The sequence below is a fragment of the Dermacentor silvarum genome, chromosome 2 (assembly GCF_013339745.2).
Source record: "Dermacentor silvarum isolate Dsil-2018 chromosome 2, BIME_Dsil_1.4, whole genome shotgun sequence".
Taxonomy (NCBI): Eukaryota; Metazoa; Arthropoda; class Arachnida; order Ixodida; family Ixodidae; genus Dermacentor; species Dermacentor silvarum.
Window position 1 is genome coordinate 181,806,559 of NC_051155.1, and position 19,488 is coordinate 181,826,046.

The 19,488-nt window shown below is 46.3% G+C and overlaps 1 protein-coding gene across 1 annotated transcript in view; it reads right to left on the bottom strand.

The window, feature by feature from the left end:
- The window catches only part of LOC119440596 (uncharacterized), a 118,563-nt gene extending 99,629 nt beyond the window's left edge, over positions 1 to 18,934 (bottom strand). Inside the window, exon 1 of the mRNA XM_049661993.1 lies at positions 18,737 to 18,934. Coding sequence (XP_049517950.1) covers positions 18,737 to 18,769 — 33 coding nt within the window. The 5' untranslated portion in view covers positions 18,770 to 18,934. The remainder of the gene's footprint in view (positions 1 to 18,736) is intronic.
- Positions 18,935 to 19,488: the final 554 nt, after the last annotated feature.

The window sequence follows — 19,488 nt, forward strand, 5'->3', positions numbered from 1 at the left end:
TTAGGCCCGCAGATGTAGAAACCAACGTTATAGAAAGCAAAGCTCTACTCAACTCAGTCGCTTTAATTAGGCAAACGCTAATTCACATCCTGGTCTGTCCAGGCATAACTAGTGGAGGGGCATAGCAAAGTGATCTGTCCTGGGGCAGTTTGTAATATAGAAAAGGAAGCTAACATTCATTCGCTCTGCAACAGACGCGCTACTTTTTTTTCTGTTTGTAATACTCCCGACCTCGTCGTTTCGATGTTTCCACCTGCCTTCGTCACATTTCATCGCACCTTCGGGTCACTTCATCCCTACAAATGCGTCACCCCAAGAGCGCCCTTCCACTTGATGGGCCGTGAAACGAGCTGCAGTTATTCCGCTCGCTTGCTCTTCCCTATTCAGACTCGCCCTATATCCAGACCACCGTCGGTTCCCGCGGCTATATGCTTGGCCGTTAATTCTCTTTAGTCTCTCGCGCCAGGCACAGTGTGGCGCGCATGAAACGAGCTCTTTAAAGATTCAAATATTACAGCTATAACCAGCGTGTGTGTGTGCGTGTATCTGTACATCTCGCGAGTCTGTCCCGCAGATATAGCGAGGTCACGTGGCGCAACGCGTCGCATTCGCTATGCGTGCGCGCGGCCCACGGTGAACGGTAAAAGAGAAAAACAAAAGCGGACAGAGGCTCGAATAATGGATTCCCCGACAGAGCCGTGGACAGTTTCAGCAAGGATGTTTCCTCGGTACCGACAGTTGCCACCGCCGGCTTCGGCACCTGAGCGAAGCCAAAAACAACAAAGAAGCGAAATAAGTATTCAGCCGTTTGGGGCGACGGAAACAGCAAAACGCCGGAGGTTGTAGGAAGAGACAACAACCCCTCCAGCGTATGCATAGAAGGGAAAATGAAAAGCAAACAACGGCCGATGGCGGCTGCCCAACACGGGGGCTGCAGTATTCCGCGCGTAACGCACCGCCTAGCTCCGGCAGCGCGCACAAAAGTTCCCGGGATGTCAGCGTGTAGCAGGCAAAGCAAACACCGGGACGTTTGGTGCGATTATGCAGCCAGTGTCGGCGGCGGATTTCGTCCGATTTTGATCGAAGCAGCAGCTACGTCGCAGCAGTGTTCTTTCCCCTCCTCCCCCTTTCTTTTTTTTTCTTCCTTTCTTTTTTCCCGCCTTTTTTATGCGGCATTATTACGATTCACGTCGTTAAAACCGGTTCGCAAAGGCTCCCCTCGGCGTAGTTCTCCCTGCGCGCGAGGCAAGTCAGCCAGGGCCGGGTCGTTTACAGGAAATAAAAGGGGAGTGAAAAAACGCCGGTATAATGCCAGTCTGATGTGAAGGAAGAGATTATTTTTTGCTCGGGCTGCCATTTCACTGTAACCGCTCTAACTAGTTGTGCCCCTGGTGAGCTTCATTGTTTTGTTCTTAGCGTGTTCCAATGATCTATACTGGTTCTCTTGCCTCTGGCGTAGTCTCCGAAGGGCGCACGATAAGTTCAAGTTTGCGAGAGAGAAAAAAAAAGGTAAAAGAACCAGGAAACGATAATTTTAAGCCGCTGGAAAAACAGATTCTGAACTGCCTTGTTTGGAACGATTCCATGAAATTGGAAATACGTTGGCATCGACATCAGCCTTTGAGACAAACTAAACGGTTAGGATAGTCGGCAGTGAAAAAAAAAAAGAAGAAGAAAGAAACAGTGCCAGAAAAAGCTTTGAACATGTCAGTGGCATTACGCTCTGCTTCCGTATGTCGTATACAACTGCTTTCTGCGTCAAACGGCTCGGAATGTTCGTACTTTGTTTTGTGTCTCTACATTGAGATAGCCCGGCCATACTGTGCGCTCGAAATGCTTCCTCATCGATTGCGGGGAAAATGACCCGCCTGGCCGAAGAAAAAAGCTGAAAATTGTGCATTCCTTTCAGGTCTTCCGCACGCGCCTGCCAATTAACAAGTCGCTCACGCAAATTAGCTTTGCGAAATAGGTGTGCACAGCGGCGTCGACTTCCCGACTGTCTGCATTGGAGCTCGAGAAAGCGGTCACGAAATGGCGTTCCAAATCTACGGCAAATCTAACCAATAGCAACGAACGCCTGCTTTCGTGAAATGAACGGTCATTTGCCTTCGTTAATTAAACTAGCGTAGAATGGGTCCCACATACGAGAGCGCAGATGACGTGTTTCTTGGATATTTGGGAGAGAAATGCCTCCGCCCTTCCTCGAATTCCTCCGTGATAACGGGTTAGCGTGTGAATGGTGAGCATGTGAGCGGGCTTGGCAGGGTGAGGTGGGATGGGTGGCGAGCAGCTTGTAGCGCCCCTTTCGACCTCGTCCTCGCCGTTGGTCTTGTCGGTGTGTGCTGCGGATGATTTCAGACTACCGCACTTGACAAGTGGTGCTCGATCAGAGCGATTGGCAGCAGTTTTCTTTTTTTCTTTCCTTCTTTTTTTTTTCAGGCCTAGTCCGCCTGTAGCAGTCAACACTCTTCCTCCTTCTGTACTAGATATCAGTTCTAAAGGAGTGAGTACAGATCTATGCGTGACTGCCCGTGAATCAACGGTAAATATTTATCCTAGTTCAGTGTGAATAAGACGTTTAAATAAAATATATTTCATCATTGTCTAGCCTTTCTCGCTACTGTTGTGTTTAAGGTTCGTGCTGCCTCGTCATAGGCCGTATTCCACATCGTGTTCTCTGACACACACCGTGTATTCGTCGAGCCGCTGTTAGGCAACATAGCGGAATCTCATTAACGGGCTGACGCCCGAGTGTACTTACTTGTCAGGTAAATCGGGTCTGGATAATCCGCGCTGTTCATGCACCTTGCTGGGCGCACATTAGCTGGTGCGTTAAAGGGTTGCAAGTGGCCTTCGTGGTAGCGGAAACGAAATGCTGATGACCTCATTGCCAATCAACCGATGCAGGGCCTTTACAAGATCACAGTGGGGTTCCGATAAGTTCTCCGAAATATCATTTTAACGAGCCGATTGCTGACCTTAAAGACATAAGCGAGAGAACATGCTTCTACCTCAGTTTTGTTTTCTTGCAGAGTCAGTTGTGAACAAGGACATAGAAAAAAGCGCTGTTCGAGGCACATTTTTGCCATTTCGCCGGTGCTCTAGATAACGGTGTATTATTTACTTGTTCCTAATGTTGCGGTACTCACTCTTACACCATTGTCTGCTGTTTACGTTTGCTTCCTCTTTCCATGCGTGTGCGTTGTGCTTGGTGATAGCGCGAGTCAACTGATATCTCCGTCCTTATCTGTCCTCTGTATTTGCCGTCATTCTGAGGCATTCCCCAACTGATAAGCCACGTTCACGAGCCGGCCTCGTGCTGTCAGTTACGGTGATGCGAGCAGGCGTTCTTTTGATTTTCTTCTTTTCTTACAATCGACAATCGATAATGGCATTCTTCTTGCTTTGAAGCTCTTCTCGGGGTGTCTATGTCACGCCGTGTGATTTGTACTCTAAAGAAAATACAGCGTGACAGGCGAGATTCGTACATGTAAAAGAAGTACTTACACGCGCCGGCATGTCCAGAAGAAAAGGCATCCCCACCCTCATATCTCTATTTCTTTCATGAGCCTCCCCATTTCTTGGTGCTACCTTGGATACGCCTCTATTTAAAGGTAACGTTTCTTTCACTGGAGCAACTACCTTGAATGAGCTAATATCCCGGTAAGGTACGAAGTGCTGATATCGGGGCCCACAGGCCACACGTTCGATTCGGGCATAATACTTTGGTTCAAACTGTTATGCTTCGTCAACGACTGAAAGACGACGAAAGGTGCTAGGCGATGTTTTCCGAGGTCTATGACATCGGCAAGCTTCTTTCAGGTCTGTTATGTTATACGATAATTGCGAAATTCAGCGAGGACCCTGCCGAAACATGAATAGTGCAGCCTGTATGGTATGTTTGGTCCAACATCGGGCTGGAGTGCAACACAGACACATTTGCAGGGGATGTGCAGCCATGGTTTTCGTTCCCCAGTGTAAATTAAAAACCATAGAGTTCACGTGACCGGGCGTGTGTTTATAGGTTACGTAACTTATGAGCATCCAATCACTATACAAGAAAGTTGCTTATTCCATGGAGTAACGCATCATTACACATATCAGCTCTAAATGCCTTAAAACCTTTTTTTTAATGAAAGCAATATTGTATCTATGTTTTGACACTTAATTACCATGTTTTTTTTTGCGTTAAGTTCGTTTGAGTTGCAGTGCTTTGATGGCTTTGATACGGCTTTCATGTTCAGAAGCGTCTTAACTTCGCTTGGCGATGCTTTTGGTGACGTCCGCGAAATCCGCTGACTTTATGTTAAGCGAATTTTTGTTATCTTATCTTTATTATTTCATCGTTTTTTTTAATATACAATGGCTATAGAATTACTTTTTGTAGCGCTTTATTGACTGACTTGCGTACAATCGCAGAAACTACAGAACAGAACGCGCCGTTTTGTTGCTGCGTTCTTATGTAATTAGCAAGTGCAAGCAATTGCCCCCTATGTTGTCTTTGGTGTCGTTGTTTGTTGGCTTCTTATGATATGATTAATAAAAAATCTGGCCTCTCGGTTCCCTTTCTTCTCCTTTATATATATATATATATATATATATATATATATATAGGGAGAGAGATAGGTGCGTTTTAGAATTGTCTGAAAGTGGGAGTCTTTTCATCCACTTCATTTTTGCATGCTTTCATTTATGTGCGCTGGATGTCCGTAAAGGTAAATCAATTTCCTCAGGTTTCGACAAGGGTTTCAACGAACCTTCGTAGACCTCAGCTCAACTTTTGCGAAAACTGTAACTGCTGTTGTAGCATTATTACAACAGTTTCTCTTTCTTTTATCTACCAGAAGAAGGAACAAGAAAAGTAATGAGTCCGGCGGCGATATGAAGCACCGTCTGGTATAGACACAGCTGGTCTCATTTCACTAGGGCCTTTCTTCTGCTTCTCCCCATTCCCTGCAGAGTAGCATGTAGGCAAAAATACGCTGGCTAATCACTCTGCTTCTTCTTTTTTTCACTAAATGGCTGTCTCTCTCTCTCTCTCTCTCTCTCTCTCTCTCTCCATAATTTTACGACAAGAATAAACGAAGCAGGGTACACACCTTCATTCTGCACTTACGCACACACATCATGCTGACATCAATAAATGTACGGTGGGTTTTAATCATAGTCTCCGTGGTAACATGTCTGATCATCTTGCTTTTTCTCTCTGGTGACGCAAGCACTAAGGAATACAGTTCCGGCTAAATTACTTCTCAGGGCTGTAGCACAAAAACAAATAGAGTAGATTACGATACCTAGTTCATCTACGTCAATGTCGTAACCGGCCTTGTATATAAGTATTTTGCGTGCTTTGTATGCTTCAACCAATTATAACTTCACCAGGCTGGTCTGCCGAATAAATTTCCTAAACCGTGTTTTTTTTTTTACAATATTATTTTAACCTGCACCTGGGTTGCTATTTGTGGCGAGAGAAATCTAAGCATTAAGATACAGTGTCTCTCAAGAGGACGACGTCGAGTTCCTAATGAGATTGCGAAAGAGTTCGCACTTCCTCGACTTTTCGTGAAGCATATTAACTCCGTTTCACACTTGTTTCCTACGTAGACTGAGTTGTCGCAAAACATTTTCTTGGACATCTTTCTTTTTTTTCTTCTAAGGGGCAAGTCATCCTCCCACAGACAAAGGTTACGAGTTCAGTTTGTAGAATGGGCCGTCAGCTATTTGCACACTCACACTCAAAGAACGGCACGAATAACAAACCGCACAAAAGTACGAGGAAAGCTTTTTTTGTTATTATCATTACCCGTAAAAAAAAATTTTTTTTACTACACGGTTAAAAAGCTTTTGAGCAAATGGCTAGAACACCCGGCAAACACAACTGCCACGACGGCGCGCACGTGCGATTCTCAGAAGTCCGATCACGTACGCGGAGGCGACGCCGTAGACCAGATGGGCTTTTTCTTTCGTAATTTTTTTTCATTCACGCGCAGGCCTTCTTGCTGCGGAGTCGCATCCATGTGTATGGTGTCGTCGTATTGTCAACGCCAGGCACACGGGCCTTGTGGCAGCGAGGGGCCACGACGTCGTCACCCCCGTCGGCCTCCACGGTGAACACGAGGGCGTTTACGCGTAGCAAGTGCAGTCACCCTTGGAGACAACGCACCCCCGAAAACACCGTGGCTGCGCTGCCATTCCTTATGCCTTTATTTTGTATTGTTTTCCGGTGATGTCCCAGAGTTTTCGCCGTAGGTGTCTGGAAATGGCTCACTTTGTGCGTGCATTTCCCGAGTTATCACGTAGATACCTAAACACAAGCTTCGCTCTCTACCCTACTGCAATACCATCATGTTTGTAGTGATAATGTTTCGTCGGAAGAGATGCCTTGAGATGCATTCGCCCCCAAAAAAATGAGAGAGAGAGAGAGAGAGAAGAAAGAAAATCTCTATTTGCCCTCACCGACGACGAGGGCACGTACTGCAAACCTGTTCGTGCGCTGGAGTGATTCGTAGGAACACGCACCGACCAATCGTGATCGTCAACGTAACATGAACGAAGGAGATGGGCGAATTACAAACAGCTCTTACAAGCGCCGAGCTTTCTAAATGGTCCCGCGTGCATGACGTGCGCGCCGCCATGCTGTCTTCGGAGTTGTCGGGTTGTCGTCGTTTTGTGCAGTCATCGCCAGAGTTGTCGTTTGCGTGCTCTGTCATAGCTGTCAAGTCATCGTTGTACTGTACGTGTAAACTATTCGGCAAAACAACAGCAGTAACAATGGCCAAGGTCAGCAAGGTCTGACGGGAGGGGGGGTTTGCAAAGAGAACTTCGGTTTAGGAATTACATGTCCGACGGTGAGGGATTGAACCAGGGTCCCCCAATATAATATTCTGACGGTCCACCCAGCCACCAGATACATCCATACTCTCTCGTGCCAACGTAACCTATAGCGCTTTCAGGTGATTGTGGCTTGCGTGACTTCCCATACGAACAACCTCCTTAAAAAAAGTGAAAAGACGTGCACGCACGCCACGATAGCAGAAATAGAACGCGCAAATCCTTTACCACTATCCTTCGCGGTTGTCACGTAGTGTAGCAAGTTGTTTATAAATGCGAGGGCGAGTCAGTTTTCCTTATACTGTACCGCCTTCGGCATCGGCCCAGGTCCTAACGGAACGATAAAAAAATTACAAGCAATAATCTCTGCCAGACATTTTTTTTTTTTTTTCAAGCGGAGCTTGTATTGCCTCGCAAGTGTCGGCGGTGGTGGTGGTGGTGGTGGTAGTGGGGTTGTCACTCTAAAACCCTATCAAAAACCTGTCGCAAACTCGCGTCTCGTTCACTTGTTATATACCAAAATTGGCATGGAAGGGTACGAATTTATGACTAACATGACTGATAGGTCCTGACATCAGTAATATCACATGCTCGTCGTTCATCATCATCATCATCATCATCATCAGCCTATATTTTATGTCCACTGCAGGACGAAGGCCTCTCCCTGCGATCTCCAATTACCCATGTCCGTTACGTCAGCTCGTCCATTACGTCACGATTAATGATAATAAAATCACGTGTGGCGCATACCCGCATTGGATATGCTGGTATGAGCCATGAATATGCGCTTGTGAGCCAGGGACAAGAAAGAAAGAAAGAGAGAGAATGAAATCACGTGTGGCTCATATCGGGGCCGCACATTTCAGCTCCGCTGGTTTACCATCTGTACGGGGTGCATGGGCTGCGCCGGCGCCTGATCACGTGACGCGCGCGACCAATCAGGGTCTTTTGGTGTGTCGCGGGGAGGAAAGGGAAGGAAGGGGGGTTGGCGCTTGCTCCGCCTAGCTTCTTTTGCCTCAGATCAGTCTCGGCGAGCCGGATGGGAAGGCCGCGCGGGGTGCGTTCCGCTGAGGAGCAGGCTGCGTTTGAGCAACGACGCTGCGAACTCGCTCGGGAAAGGGCTCGCCGTCCAAGTGCCGATTCTAGCGTGAGGTCTTCCGAAGCCCAGGCGAAACGTCAGCGAAAAGCCGCGGACCCCGAGTTGCGGAGCGCGATGTTGAGGCCAAACGTCCACGAGGAGCCGCCGACCCTGAGCTTAGGGCAGACGAAGCGGAACGCCTGCGATAGCGTCGTCTTGCCACAAGCATCGCTTACCCACATTTTTTCGACAGGGGAAACTCTGGTGATTATTTTTATAAGTGGTGCGCTTTTTATCTACACGGTGCTTGTTGTATGGACGTGGTTTAGGGCACAATGTCTTTCACCACAGTGCTCTTCTCCATCTTTTTAAATGCAAAGCATTTCTTGGCGAACATTTGCCACTTTGAGACTATCTATATAACTCTCCATCTATTTATCTATCTATCTATCTATCTATCTATCTATCTATCTATCTATCTATCTAGCGGCCTACGTCTTGGTTCTCTCATGATCGTTTCGTTAACTTTGTAGGTACCAAAATGGGCATAGTATGACAAGAGTGTATGACGAACATAAATGATAGGTCATGCCATGCGTGTTATGTAGGTCATGAAACAGCCACCTACGTCTTGGTGCTCTCATGGTCGTTTCGTTAACCTGGTAGCGTCCCGCACACTGCTTCGCATAACATCGATTCCCACAAGGCGTGGGATCTGCCGGCTTGTTGTTATTTCAACTTATCTGGCCAAACGAACTCACGGAAAGGAAAGTTCAATTCAGGAGACGCTGCTCGCATTTGTGCTATGCCGCTCGAAAAAAGCACGTGATGAAGCGCTTTCTGCAGCATGATGGTCGCATAGCCGTGTTTCCTCCCTTCATAATACAAAAGGAGCCCAGGCAGAAAACTCAGTCAGGCGCGACATAATCCACATCTTTAAAAAATTTTTCACGTTACCTTTCCTTCTTTTTTTCTGTTTGTTTGTTTGTTTGTTTGTTTTTTTGCTACGACCAACGGTTCCAGTCTTACACGTACTCGATAAATGAGCTGATTCACGCAATTTATATTCGCATCTACGACATCACTGCCGCTTTTTGGACGCTTTTCTGGGTTCATAGGCAGGCGTGAAATTAAAGTTGCATATATAAGTCGAACTATTTCCCTGAGGCCCCAATTTCCTGAGCAAAGCTTCTATCTCACTCTTAAAAGAAATAACGTCACATTAACGCTCGCATTCTTTACAGTACCTGACTAGGACTTTTCCTTGTTTCGCGATTGAAGAAAGGTGAAAAGTTGACTTCTGGCAAGCAACCTGAAACAAATTAAGCTCGATTAGAGCTGGATAATGTCGGGAGCTTATGCTTCTGTAGCGTAAACGTTTAGAGCTGCACTTTGTCTGCCGTCGCAGTCCCGTATTCGCGCTCGTTTCTATAGCAATTTGTCTCACATTTACATGCTGCCGAGATGTGCGCCGATGGCTTTACGTGTCGTAGATTTTCTCTCTTCGTATGCTTTTTTTAGAGCCATCTGTTTTCGGCTAAAGGGCCCTTGTAAGAAGTGCCATGGCCGTCCTGACACTTTATTCGTTTTATTCATGTTGTGTGTGCTCTATTAGCTTGTATTACCCACACACTTCATATATTGTAGACATTTACTTGTTCGCACTGCTGGGCAGTATCGAACATACATGTATTTTAGATACTATTTGGGTATCTTGTAGCTGCATCATTATACGTCTGGCAAGACGTGCATCAGTATCCGTATTTCCGATACATGAAAGAATGTATCGTGTATCTTAAGATACAAAATACTGCTATGGCAACATCACCTTGCGAAACTATAAACGTTAGCTGAACTCCGCTTCTCAAGCTAATACTGCTGCCACTAAGCCACCGGAATAAAACTAAAGGCTGCGACATTCTCTTATCTTTCCGCCAGAGCCCTCCAGAGAGGGCAGGCGATGAGGTCTGCGCGTCCCTATTGGTCGAGCAGAGTCACGTGGTGGCGCTCGCGCCGTCTCGACAAAAACTAGCGCAGCCGACCTTTCGTTTTCTTGATTTTCTCTTTTTGTTGTTTTTAGTTGCGTCGGTGCCATGACACTTGCTCGTGGCCACCGTACTGTACGTGCTGCGTGCGCCAATGCGGGCGGCGTCTTTCGCGCAAATTCTGATACCGCTATAGTGTCATTATCGAAGTTTCTCATACGTGGTGCTTTGTTACGCAGTTTGAAGTATGCAAGAACGGGGTTGCCTTGCGTCTAGTGGCTTTCACACATCAGATCATTGCAGTTTTATGTGCTCTCTGAGCGCAAGATGCGTCGAAAAAAATGTCACTGCCAGCGTTGTTGCTGCTGTACACCTGTCGGTGATCCGGTATTGCGTAAACCGTAATGCGTAAACGGTAATACATTTACGGACAAGGTAAAACTCCAGTGCGGTATTTGCGCCATCATGCAGAGGCTTCTTATTGACGTTTTTGTAAGTAGAAGTCGACCCGCTAGCTGGTCGGTAAGCACAGCAGCGACTCCCATAAATTACAAACGCGACAAGTAAAAACCGCGCCCAGCGTATAAAGAGCTTTCATGTTAAGAAGCCAAAGCAGCCCCAATAAATTGTTTCGGAATAAAATAAAATTCTTTGAGCAGGAAAGGCAAAAAAAATTAGATACTAACAGACATTTCATTCAAATGAAACAAGATTGGTCGGAGTTAAGAAATTTCCAAGTAAACATTTTTCTGCATACGCGTTTGCTGCTACATAATATAGGTCTATAATAAGAAATTGGCGACCGTATCAAAGTATCTTAAGGTATACAAATGGAAAGTATCATGTCGGATACAATAACTTGCGGTAGTATCTTGTATCTGTATCTCAAATACTTGTTGCCCAAGTATCTTGTATCTTATCATGATACAATTGCAAAGTATCTTTGCCCAGCCCTGCTTGTTCGTAATTACTTGCTATGCTAACATTGTTACCTTCGTTGTCATTGCTTTGTTGCCTATAATGCATTAATTGCTGTAATGTTTTTTACTCGTAGGAGGTCTCCCTGGCAGTTTTGTAACTTCCGGACCTCCTCCTGTACTAAAGCTGAATGAATAAAATAAGTACAAAAATGTAGCGGACTTGTGCGAACGTGCACAACCACAACTCAATTTCCAGCGAAGCTGCCTTTTTTATGCAGTTGCATAAGAACTTCAGTTGCCTGTAATGAAGTAACATACTTTAAAATGTTTCCCGTAAATGACTAGTCCATTGGAAACCCTGGCCACATAATACGCTTTTGATCACTTTTTAAGGAACCTTAAAACCTACTGCGAACGTCGCGCAACGCAAAAAAGAAGGATTCATTTATTGTTTGCACCGCTCCTAATTAGGCCAGGAATGCTAAAGTTTCGCCTAAAGATAATATCAGTATAGCATCCCCCCATTTCGGCTAAATTTGATTTCGGTCGCGTTTGTCATTGTACCATTGCAACAAGCTGAGTTCTGCGACGCGCGTAAGACACGCTCATAACGCTCCGGAGAGCTTGCATGTCTAATTTATTGCCAAAGACGCAATTAAGACGAGTAGTTTTGCCTACACATCGCCCATTACCTTAAACCTTAGGCTCACCAAACATAAACAAAGTGCCTCGTTTATTTCACCGAGGACACCGAGAGAAGTTCAAATAAGACATGAAAAAAAAACTAAAGTGCAGGGGTTCAATAAATAGCTGCAACGCTCCTGATTGAGCCAGGAACGTTAAAGTATTGCGACACAGTGGACATAAGATGGCCGCCATTTCGACTGAATATAAAGGCTGTGAACTACGGCGTTCTCTCGGGACATTGGGAAACGTAGCTTATAACAGTGGCGTGACACATTTGAACACTTCCGTAAGGAATTTTTCTCTAACGCTGATTTTTATTCATGGGCAATAAATTTCGCACTGAAATTCGCTATAGTGGTCAGCATCTTCTTTTTTTTTTATCTTGGTGGCATTTGCAGTTATGCAAGGGTAGCGTGCTCAATGCAGCGCCGCTCGTAAAATCCACTCGTAATGCTCTGGAGCACTTGAATACGTATTTTATTTCAAAGGCCGCAATTAACCCACAGGCTTTGAGCGCTTCCGACACATTGCCCAAACCACGCCCCTTATTTTCGCTAAGTGTAAGCAAGTTTATGTTGTTTAGTTCACTAAGTAAACCGTAGAAACTAGCTGGAAACCCCTTACAACGCACGAAAATAGGGGCGAAACGAGAGTTCAGTTATTATTTGCAACACCTCAAATTAAGCAAGGAACGTTAAACTTTCGGAACAGATTAAAGTTTACATTTCCCTTGTATTCCGTAAATTTTAACTTGCTGCCTTATACAATTTTTTAAGGATTCCGTGAAATACTGTGGACAACGAGAGTATGAAACGAAGTATGAAAGGCTTTAATGAAAAATATTTTGCAAGTCGATCAGTGTGCATTTAAATGCGCACAGAGATTTGCCATAAATGTGCTGCCATTTTTGCTGAATGGGATCTTAGTGGCTTTTGCAGTCAGGCCAGGGCTGCGTGCAACGTTTCGAGCCACTCGTAAAACTGAATTATACACGTTTATAGGAGCGCCAAAATCCGTAACTTATTTTACAAGCCCTAATTATATAGCCCCAGAACTTTGATTTTTGCCTACGCACCAGCCATAAAGAGCCCCTTATTTTATCAAATATGAAGTTTCTGTAACACAGATGTCTCTCGGGACGCTGATAAATACGTAGAGCGTACAGTTATCATATAACGCTTTCGAGGAGGAGAAAGGAGGAACAAACTTTTATTTAAACCAGCAGTTTAGCTGGCTGGGCCTAGGCCTCCCACGTGGGGACATCGAGGTCTTGCCTCTTCGCCACCTCGCAGGCTTGCTGGGTAGCCCAGAGTTGGTCGTCGAGTTGGGAGCTGCGCAGGGCGGCGTGCCATCTCGACGAGAGGGTCACGGTATTATTTGTCGGATATTGGTTTTTACATTCCCATAGCATGTGGGGAAGCGATGCTGCCTCAGTCTTACAGACCTTGCAAATGTTACTAGGGTAGGTGTCCGGGTAGATCCTGTGGTAACGTGTTATTGAGGGGTACGTGTTTGTCTGTAACAGGCGAAGGGTGGTTGCCTGTGCTCTGTTTAGCTTGTGATGAGGGATGGGGAAGGTTCTTCTGTTGAGATAGAATGATTTCGTGAGATCGTTGTAGCTGGTGAGGCGATCGCGTTCCGCGGGTGCACCTGCGCTGTCTCCGGCACGGTTGACAAGGCCTCGTGCTACGGAGTGAGCGACCTCGTTGAGGTTGGTGAGGTGCGGATGTACGTCGCCAGCGTGCGCTGGGAACCAGACGAGAGTGATTTGCTTCTCAAGTGAGTGAGGGGCTTGGTTTAGGATGCGTAGCGCTTGTTTTGAAATACGACCTTTGATGTAATTGCTGATTGCCGTGCGGGAATCGCTCACGATGGTATGGCAGTCCGGATCAAGGGTGGCCAGGGCGATGGCCACTTCCTCGGCCGTCTCGGCGTTTTGGGTTACGATGCTGGCGGCATGTTTGAGCGAGCCGCTTACTGTGGTAGCCGCGGCGAAGCGGTGCCCGTCTTGATATTCAGCTGCGTCGACGAAGGTGACGCCCGTGGTGTCGCCATAGGCTTTAATGAGGGAGGCAGCCCTTGCCTTCCGACGTTCTTTATTGTAGTCCGGATGCATGTTTTTGGGAATAGGGTCGGCATGACGCTTTCGAGCACTTGATAAATATTTTTGACCAAAAGGTGCATGCAATCTACATGCATGTTTTCCATAGCGTTCTTTCCGTGTTAGTTAAATGTAATTTTCAATGCATTTGTAGTTACGCCACGACAGCATGCAAAATTTTTTGACGCTGGTAAAATTCACTGATAACGCTCCGGAGCGCGTGCGTACGTATTTTATTGCCAAGGCCGCAATTAATCTACACACACTTCACATTTTTTCTACACATTAGCCATAGCGTTCCGCTGACGTTAATCAAATATAAATGAGGTACCTAGTTTAATTCTCCGAGGACATCAGAGGAACCAACTACGAAACCCTTATGACGCATGAAAATAAGGAAGAAACGAAGTTTCAGTAAATATTTGCAACGCTTATATTTAAGCCGATAACGTGAAAATTTCGCAACGCATTAGACTGAACATCTGTCTTAATTTCACTGAACTTGAAGTTGGTGTCTTGCACAGTTGGTTTAAGACTCTGGGAAATATTGCAGATACTGGCGATATGACACTGTGGAACGCTTAAATAAGTAACTTTCTACAAAGGCTGCAAATAACCTACATATTTAAGCATTTAACAGACAACTTGCTTCCTTCTTTAACAAAATATAAACCCTGGGTCGAGGCTATTTTACCGAAGAGCCCGAGGAAAAGCAACTACATGCATCGTATGAGGCATAAAAATTGGTTGGAGACCAGAATGACCCCCTTTTCCTGCAAATATGCAATTTCTGCCGTTTATGGGCCTCCCAGGAATATGGGGTATCTTTTTAAACGTTTCTTACAACGCTTCTAAACGGGTTTAGCAATTTGCATTTAAGTCCTGATTGACACACACTTCATAATTTGCCTCCAATTTGCCCCACCCCCCACCCCCACATTTTCTGTAAAATGTAAAATTTGTGAATGATATAGATTTTTCAGAAAACCTTGAAAATTAGCATATAACGTCTGTGAGCGCTTCTAGTCGCATTAAAAGCTTCGCTGAAAAATAAACGATGATGCAATGTAAGCCCAAAGATAAGTTTTGGTAGTTTGCTGCGAGGTCATATGCTTAGCGGAGATCTTTTGCTTGCATTTTGATGAGGCGCACAATATAAAATGTAGAGAAAATAAAAAACATTGGACAATACAAATGCAACCGCATACGTATGTCACTTTATGTCATTGTGTGCGCATATGTGCCTCCATGCGTGCGTCAATATTTCCAATATCACTACATGTGACACTCTCCATCGTGGACACCAGTATCTGGAACGGCAAACCTGGGGTTTGAAAAGGAGAAAAAGAAATGAAATTTACATAAAAGAAGCGACATGAAGGCAAGTCGGAACTTAAATCTTCGAGGGGGCAATCGGATTCCACCGAGGTTTTAAAAAAATGTTTTCCAATTGACATCTATTTTCCTATTTCATATCCCTCGCGAGGTTTCCTAAGCAGGATTAACACAGAAATTGGCCCACAGTGCCCGGATTGTGGGGAGGAGTTTAGCACTCTAGCTCATATGCTCTGGTAGTGTCCTGCGTTACGGGATGCGTCCCTCACCAACGAACAGGACTGGGACGAGGCCATCTCTATAGTACCGAACTCAAGCTCCAGTCCACGGCCGTCCAGAGGGCCCGTGAAAGAGCGGTGAGGCTTGGCCTCCTGATTCCGACATGGGAGCAGCCAGCGGCGAGCCTGGGGCCCCAACGGGTCTCCGCCGGCTAGTCCCTCAGGACCTCAATAAAAGTTCATTGTCTGTCTGTCTCTCCTATTTAAAAGGAGGATGGATGTCTTGAATGAGAACGTGTAAACAAAGCAGGCTGACAAGAATTTACGCAGATGAGATCTTGTGTATGTAGGTTTGAAAAATCCCGCTGAAGAGAAGTCGTAGCGCTCAAAGAACTCCCAAAAAAGGGGTTTTACGGGCCAAAACCACAATCTAGGCATGTCGTTGTGGCAGACTGCGGAATAATTTTGACCCCCTTGGCTTCCTTAACGCGCACCTAAATCTAAGCACACGAGCATTCTCCGATGTCGCCCCAATCGAAATGCGGCCCCCATGGTCGGGATTGCGACCTGGGCAACGCTAGCAGCGCAACGCCGTAAGCCACTAAGCTGCCGGGGCGGATAACTCATAAAACAGGAAGAGTCGCGATTATCAGCAGCTGTGAAGCGAAATATACATGTACGAATCACACGTACGAAATGTCAAGCGAAATATACTGAAATCCACATAGGCGGATATGTCACAATAGGCAACGTGACAACCATAAACAAACAAAACGTCTGGATGAAGTGTGTACAAAGATGGCAATAGGGAGCAGCCGAGCTGACAACATCGAGGAGGTATTTCTAGTTCAGCAAGACCTTCGTATTTCTAGTGCCTATCTTCGACACGAATGGATCGCAGGAATATCTACATCAAGAGGGCATAGCATGATCAGAAATGCTGTATAGAAGCGTTACGACCCCATCGAACACGTCTAACGCTCAGACTGTTCAAGTGGCGCAAGTGGAGGAAGTGAGAGCTCTGAGATGGATTCGTGGAGTGGCACGGAATGGCAGAGTAGAGAACAAGTACGTCAGAGAGAAGGCAATGAAAGTACTCGAGAATAGCATCGGCAAGAAGGGAATGAAGATTGATTTTGGTGACAAGAAGGAGCGAGTTAGGGACTAAGAAAACATAACACGACAATAATTGAATGATTTATCCTGATGTTGCCGGAAATAATTGGCGATGGAGGAAGTATCATCAAGGTGGTGGTGATGATTAATTCATCCACCCGAATGTAGCAGCTTCGTGCTAGATTCGGGTGGACGGCAATTTTTCACTTTCGTCATGAAAAATATTAGAGCCTTGGGTATGAGGAAAGGAGTGTCGGGAGAGATCCATGAAAGAAAGCGAGCTCTTACATAAATTGGGGAAGAGGTAACATGTGAAATATTTGGCACTATAAAAGTTACAAGTAAAGCGAACAGGTTCCCTAATAATGCAGAACACAGCACCCTCTCACAAAATATTTGTTTTGCATGTCAGCCTTGGCTTATATACAAGGACGGGATGAACACGGACTCGTTTCTCATGTCCTTCTTGCAGATTTTCACTTTCAGCGACATAAGCTCTGCTAGCAACCTTCCTCGCTTGCGCTCTAAGTGCGTTGCTATCTACGTGACTTCCCTAAGCGATGTTTGTTAAGAAATATGTCATTCAATACACGCGCTTCTCCGCAAAGGCCACTCTTACTTTTTGTTTAAAGCTCCGACTTCGTGACGCTCATTTCCGACGACTTTCTTGCTGCCTTTTTTTTTTTTTCAGGGACAGAAACAGTGGATCTAGGTCGTGCTGCAGCATAACTGTGCTGTTTCCGCGGACAAAATCCACCCCAATATGTACCGACAACCATGTGGAGTACATCTTGGTCGGTATTACAGTGCATTCACCGCTCAGCGTGAAATGAAAGCGGCGACGTTATGTCCGGTGCACTTCGGTAGTGACGCCGCTTAACCGCTTAAAGATCCCCAAGTTGGTTCTGGCAGCTTTCCGCAATTCTTTTCACTTGTAATCCCGTCGTCAGACGTTTTCCTTGTCTTATGGCGCTGTGAACTAAGCTTCCGAATTTTATAGCAAGAAACAGCCCTATACAGCTCGTACTGCAAGGGAGCTCTGTTGGTGTCACTCACTAGAGCTTATTCCGAACAATCGACAGAGTTTAGTACAAAATCAAGGTCTTTAGTGACTCTGAACTGCTTAGTTGAATATAGTCGCTTATTTTCTTTCGTCTTCCACAGCGGCGAGCAATAGGAAGAACGTGATCAGCATACGCACGTCACGTCGCAAAAAAAAGAAAAGAATAGCCTACAGCTGCACCGACTTCCAATGGTCATCGCGCAGCTGCAATCGTCATTGTTAAGTGCCTCTGAACCAGCGCGACTTGCTATAAAATGTTGAAGCAGAGTCACCCAGCAACAATAGGCAACAAGATATGCGTTCAGAAACTCGATGTAAGATATGCGTCATTTTATGGCTCACGTTAACATCGTTATACATTTTTCTGGGGAGGGAATACGACTTCGGTTCGAACTTCGAAGCCAGGAAGATGGCGCACTCATTGTCGAGCAGCCTAGCCCGCGCACGCGTGCGAGACAGTAGCCGCTAGAAGCAAATGAAACAGCCTCTCATAACTTATAAAATCTATCAGTTCTTCACTGAATCGCTCAGTCATTGTACAGTTTGGCCCATTGTCAAAGGCAGACAGAGAGAGAGAGAAAGGCAAAGAGAGGAAAGTTTGGGAGCTCGGCAAGATGAGCTTCCGGTTTGCTACCCTACGCTGGGGGTAAGAGAAATGGCAGCACCAAATTACTGTTTGGGCACCGTGACTGCAGCTCAGGTTTGACACAAAGGTCTCTGCATTAACATTTTCCTAATATAGGCCTACCTAAGCTTTCACGTCAAGCAACATTTCCAACAACCTAACGTTCAAAATATGGCGTTTTGTATCGGAGAGAGATTAAGGAGGCTTAATGAGAGGAAAAACGAAGAAGTTGGCAGGAGGAGAGTGTCTGGTCCACCACTTCACGCAGGGCTAAAGGGGAAACACGGGAAGTAGAGGAGGATGAAGAGTGATGACGAAAAATAACTATGTTATAAGCACCTTATGTCTGATCAGTTTAGCTTGATCAGTGCCCCTGACAAGTGCGCGAGAAGGCACCGACTATATATATATATATATATATATATATATATATATATATATATATATATATATATATATACGCCAACTATCTATACCTACAACTCCATATTTAACAAAAATTAACCAACCGAGGTTCTTTAACGTGCACCCAAAGCAAGATACTCGAACTTTCTTGCATTCCGTTTCCATTGGAACGTGGATTTCGCGGACTGGAATTGAACCCGTGCTACCTCGTGCTGAGTACCGTGACGTCATAGCCACTGAAGCAACCGTGTCGGGTAAGAAGCGCGGACAATATGAAGAAAATTTATGCACGTACCACCACGCATCTCACGCGCGTCTCTCGGGCGACAAGCAGCAGCTGGCCGCCGCACGTCTCCCCCTCCCAACATATACCTTGTGCTGGTCCCTGGCCGAGCCTGTAGCCATGAACCAGACCGAGGCGTCGTCCCCGTGGCAGGCGACGACGACGACGACGTTGGTTGTCGACGGCGACGTGACCGCGTGTTCTTTCAAGCGGCGTGCCGGCTGCCCCCGACGCCCGGCTTTCCCTCCACACCTCTGTGCGTGCTCTGCAGCGTCCCACCCAGGTGCTGCTTTAGTGACGACGCGCCGCGCGCCGCGTGCGAGATCCCGCGCGCCGGCCCGAGTTGAGCGAGGAGGAAATAGAGCGTGCGTCGTTGTCGAGGTGGAAGAGAAGCGGGAGGGGGCGACATAGCGGTCAGCTAGGTCTCCCCCTCCGCGCTTCCGCTCTCGTTCTTTTATTTTCCCTCTCACTCTCTTTTCACTTTTCCTTTCTTTTGTCCTGTTTTTTCCCCTCTTTCACAACGAGTTGTCGGCCGGCGGCGGCGGCACACGGCAAAACACGTGCCTGCTCGTGACGTCGCCGTGGAACACAAACGGGCGCTCGATTGCGCGCGATCTCGCCGTGTGTACAGCGATGTCGCCGCCTACTCGCGGCAGGCTGTCACGGCGCGGTATTCGCTGTTGTTTCGCCGAGATCCCTGTTCGGTGTCGGGAATTTATCTGGGAAACGCCTGCTTTTCGCCTCCCGGTGTCTCTTCTTTACCGTTATTTTTTTCCCCGTCGTGAGCTTTCTTCTTTTTCTTTTCTTTTGCCACGACGCGGGCAGCGCGAAGCTAACGGCT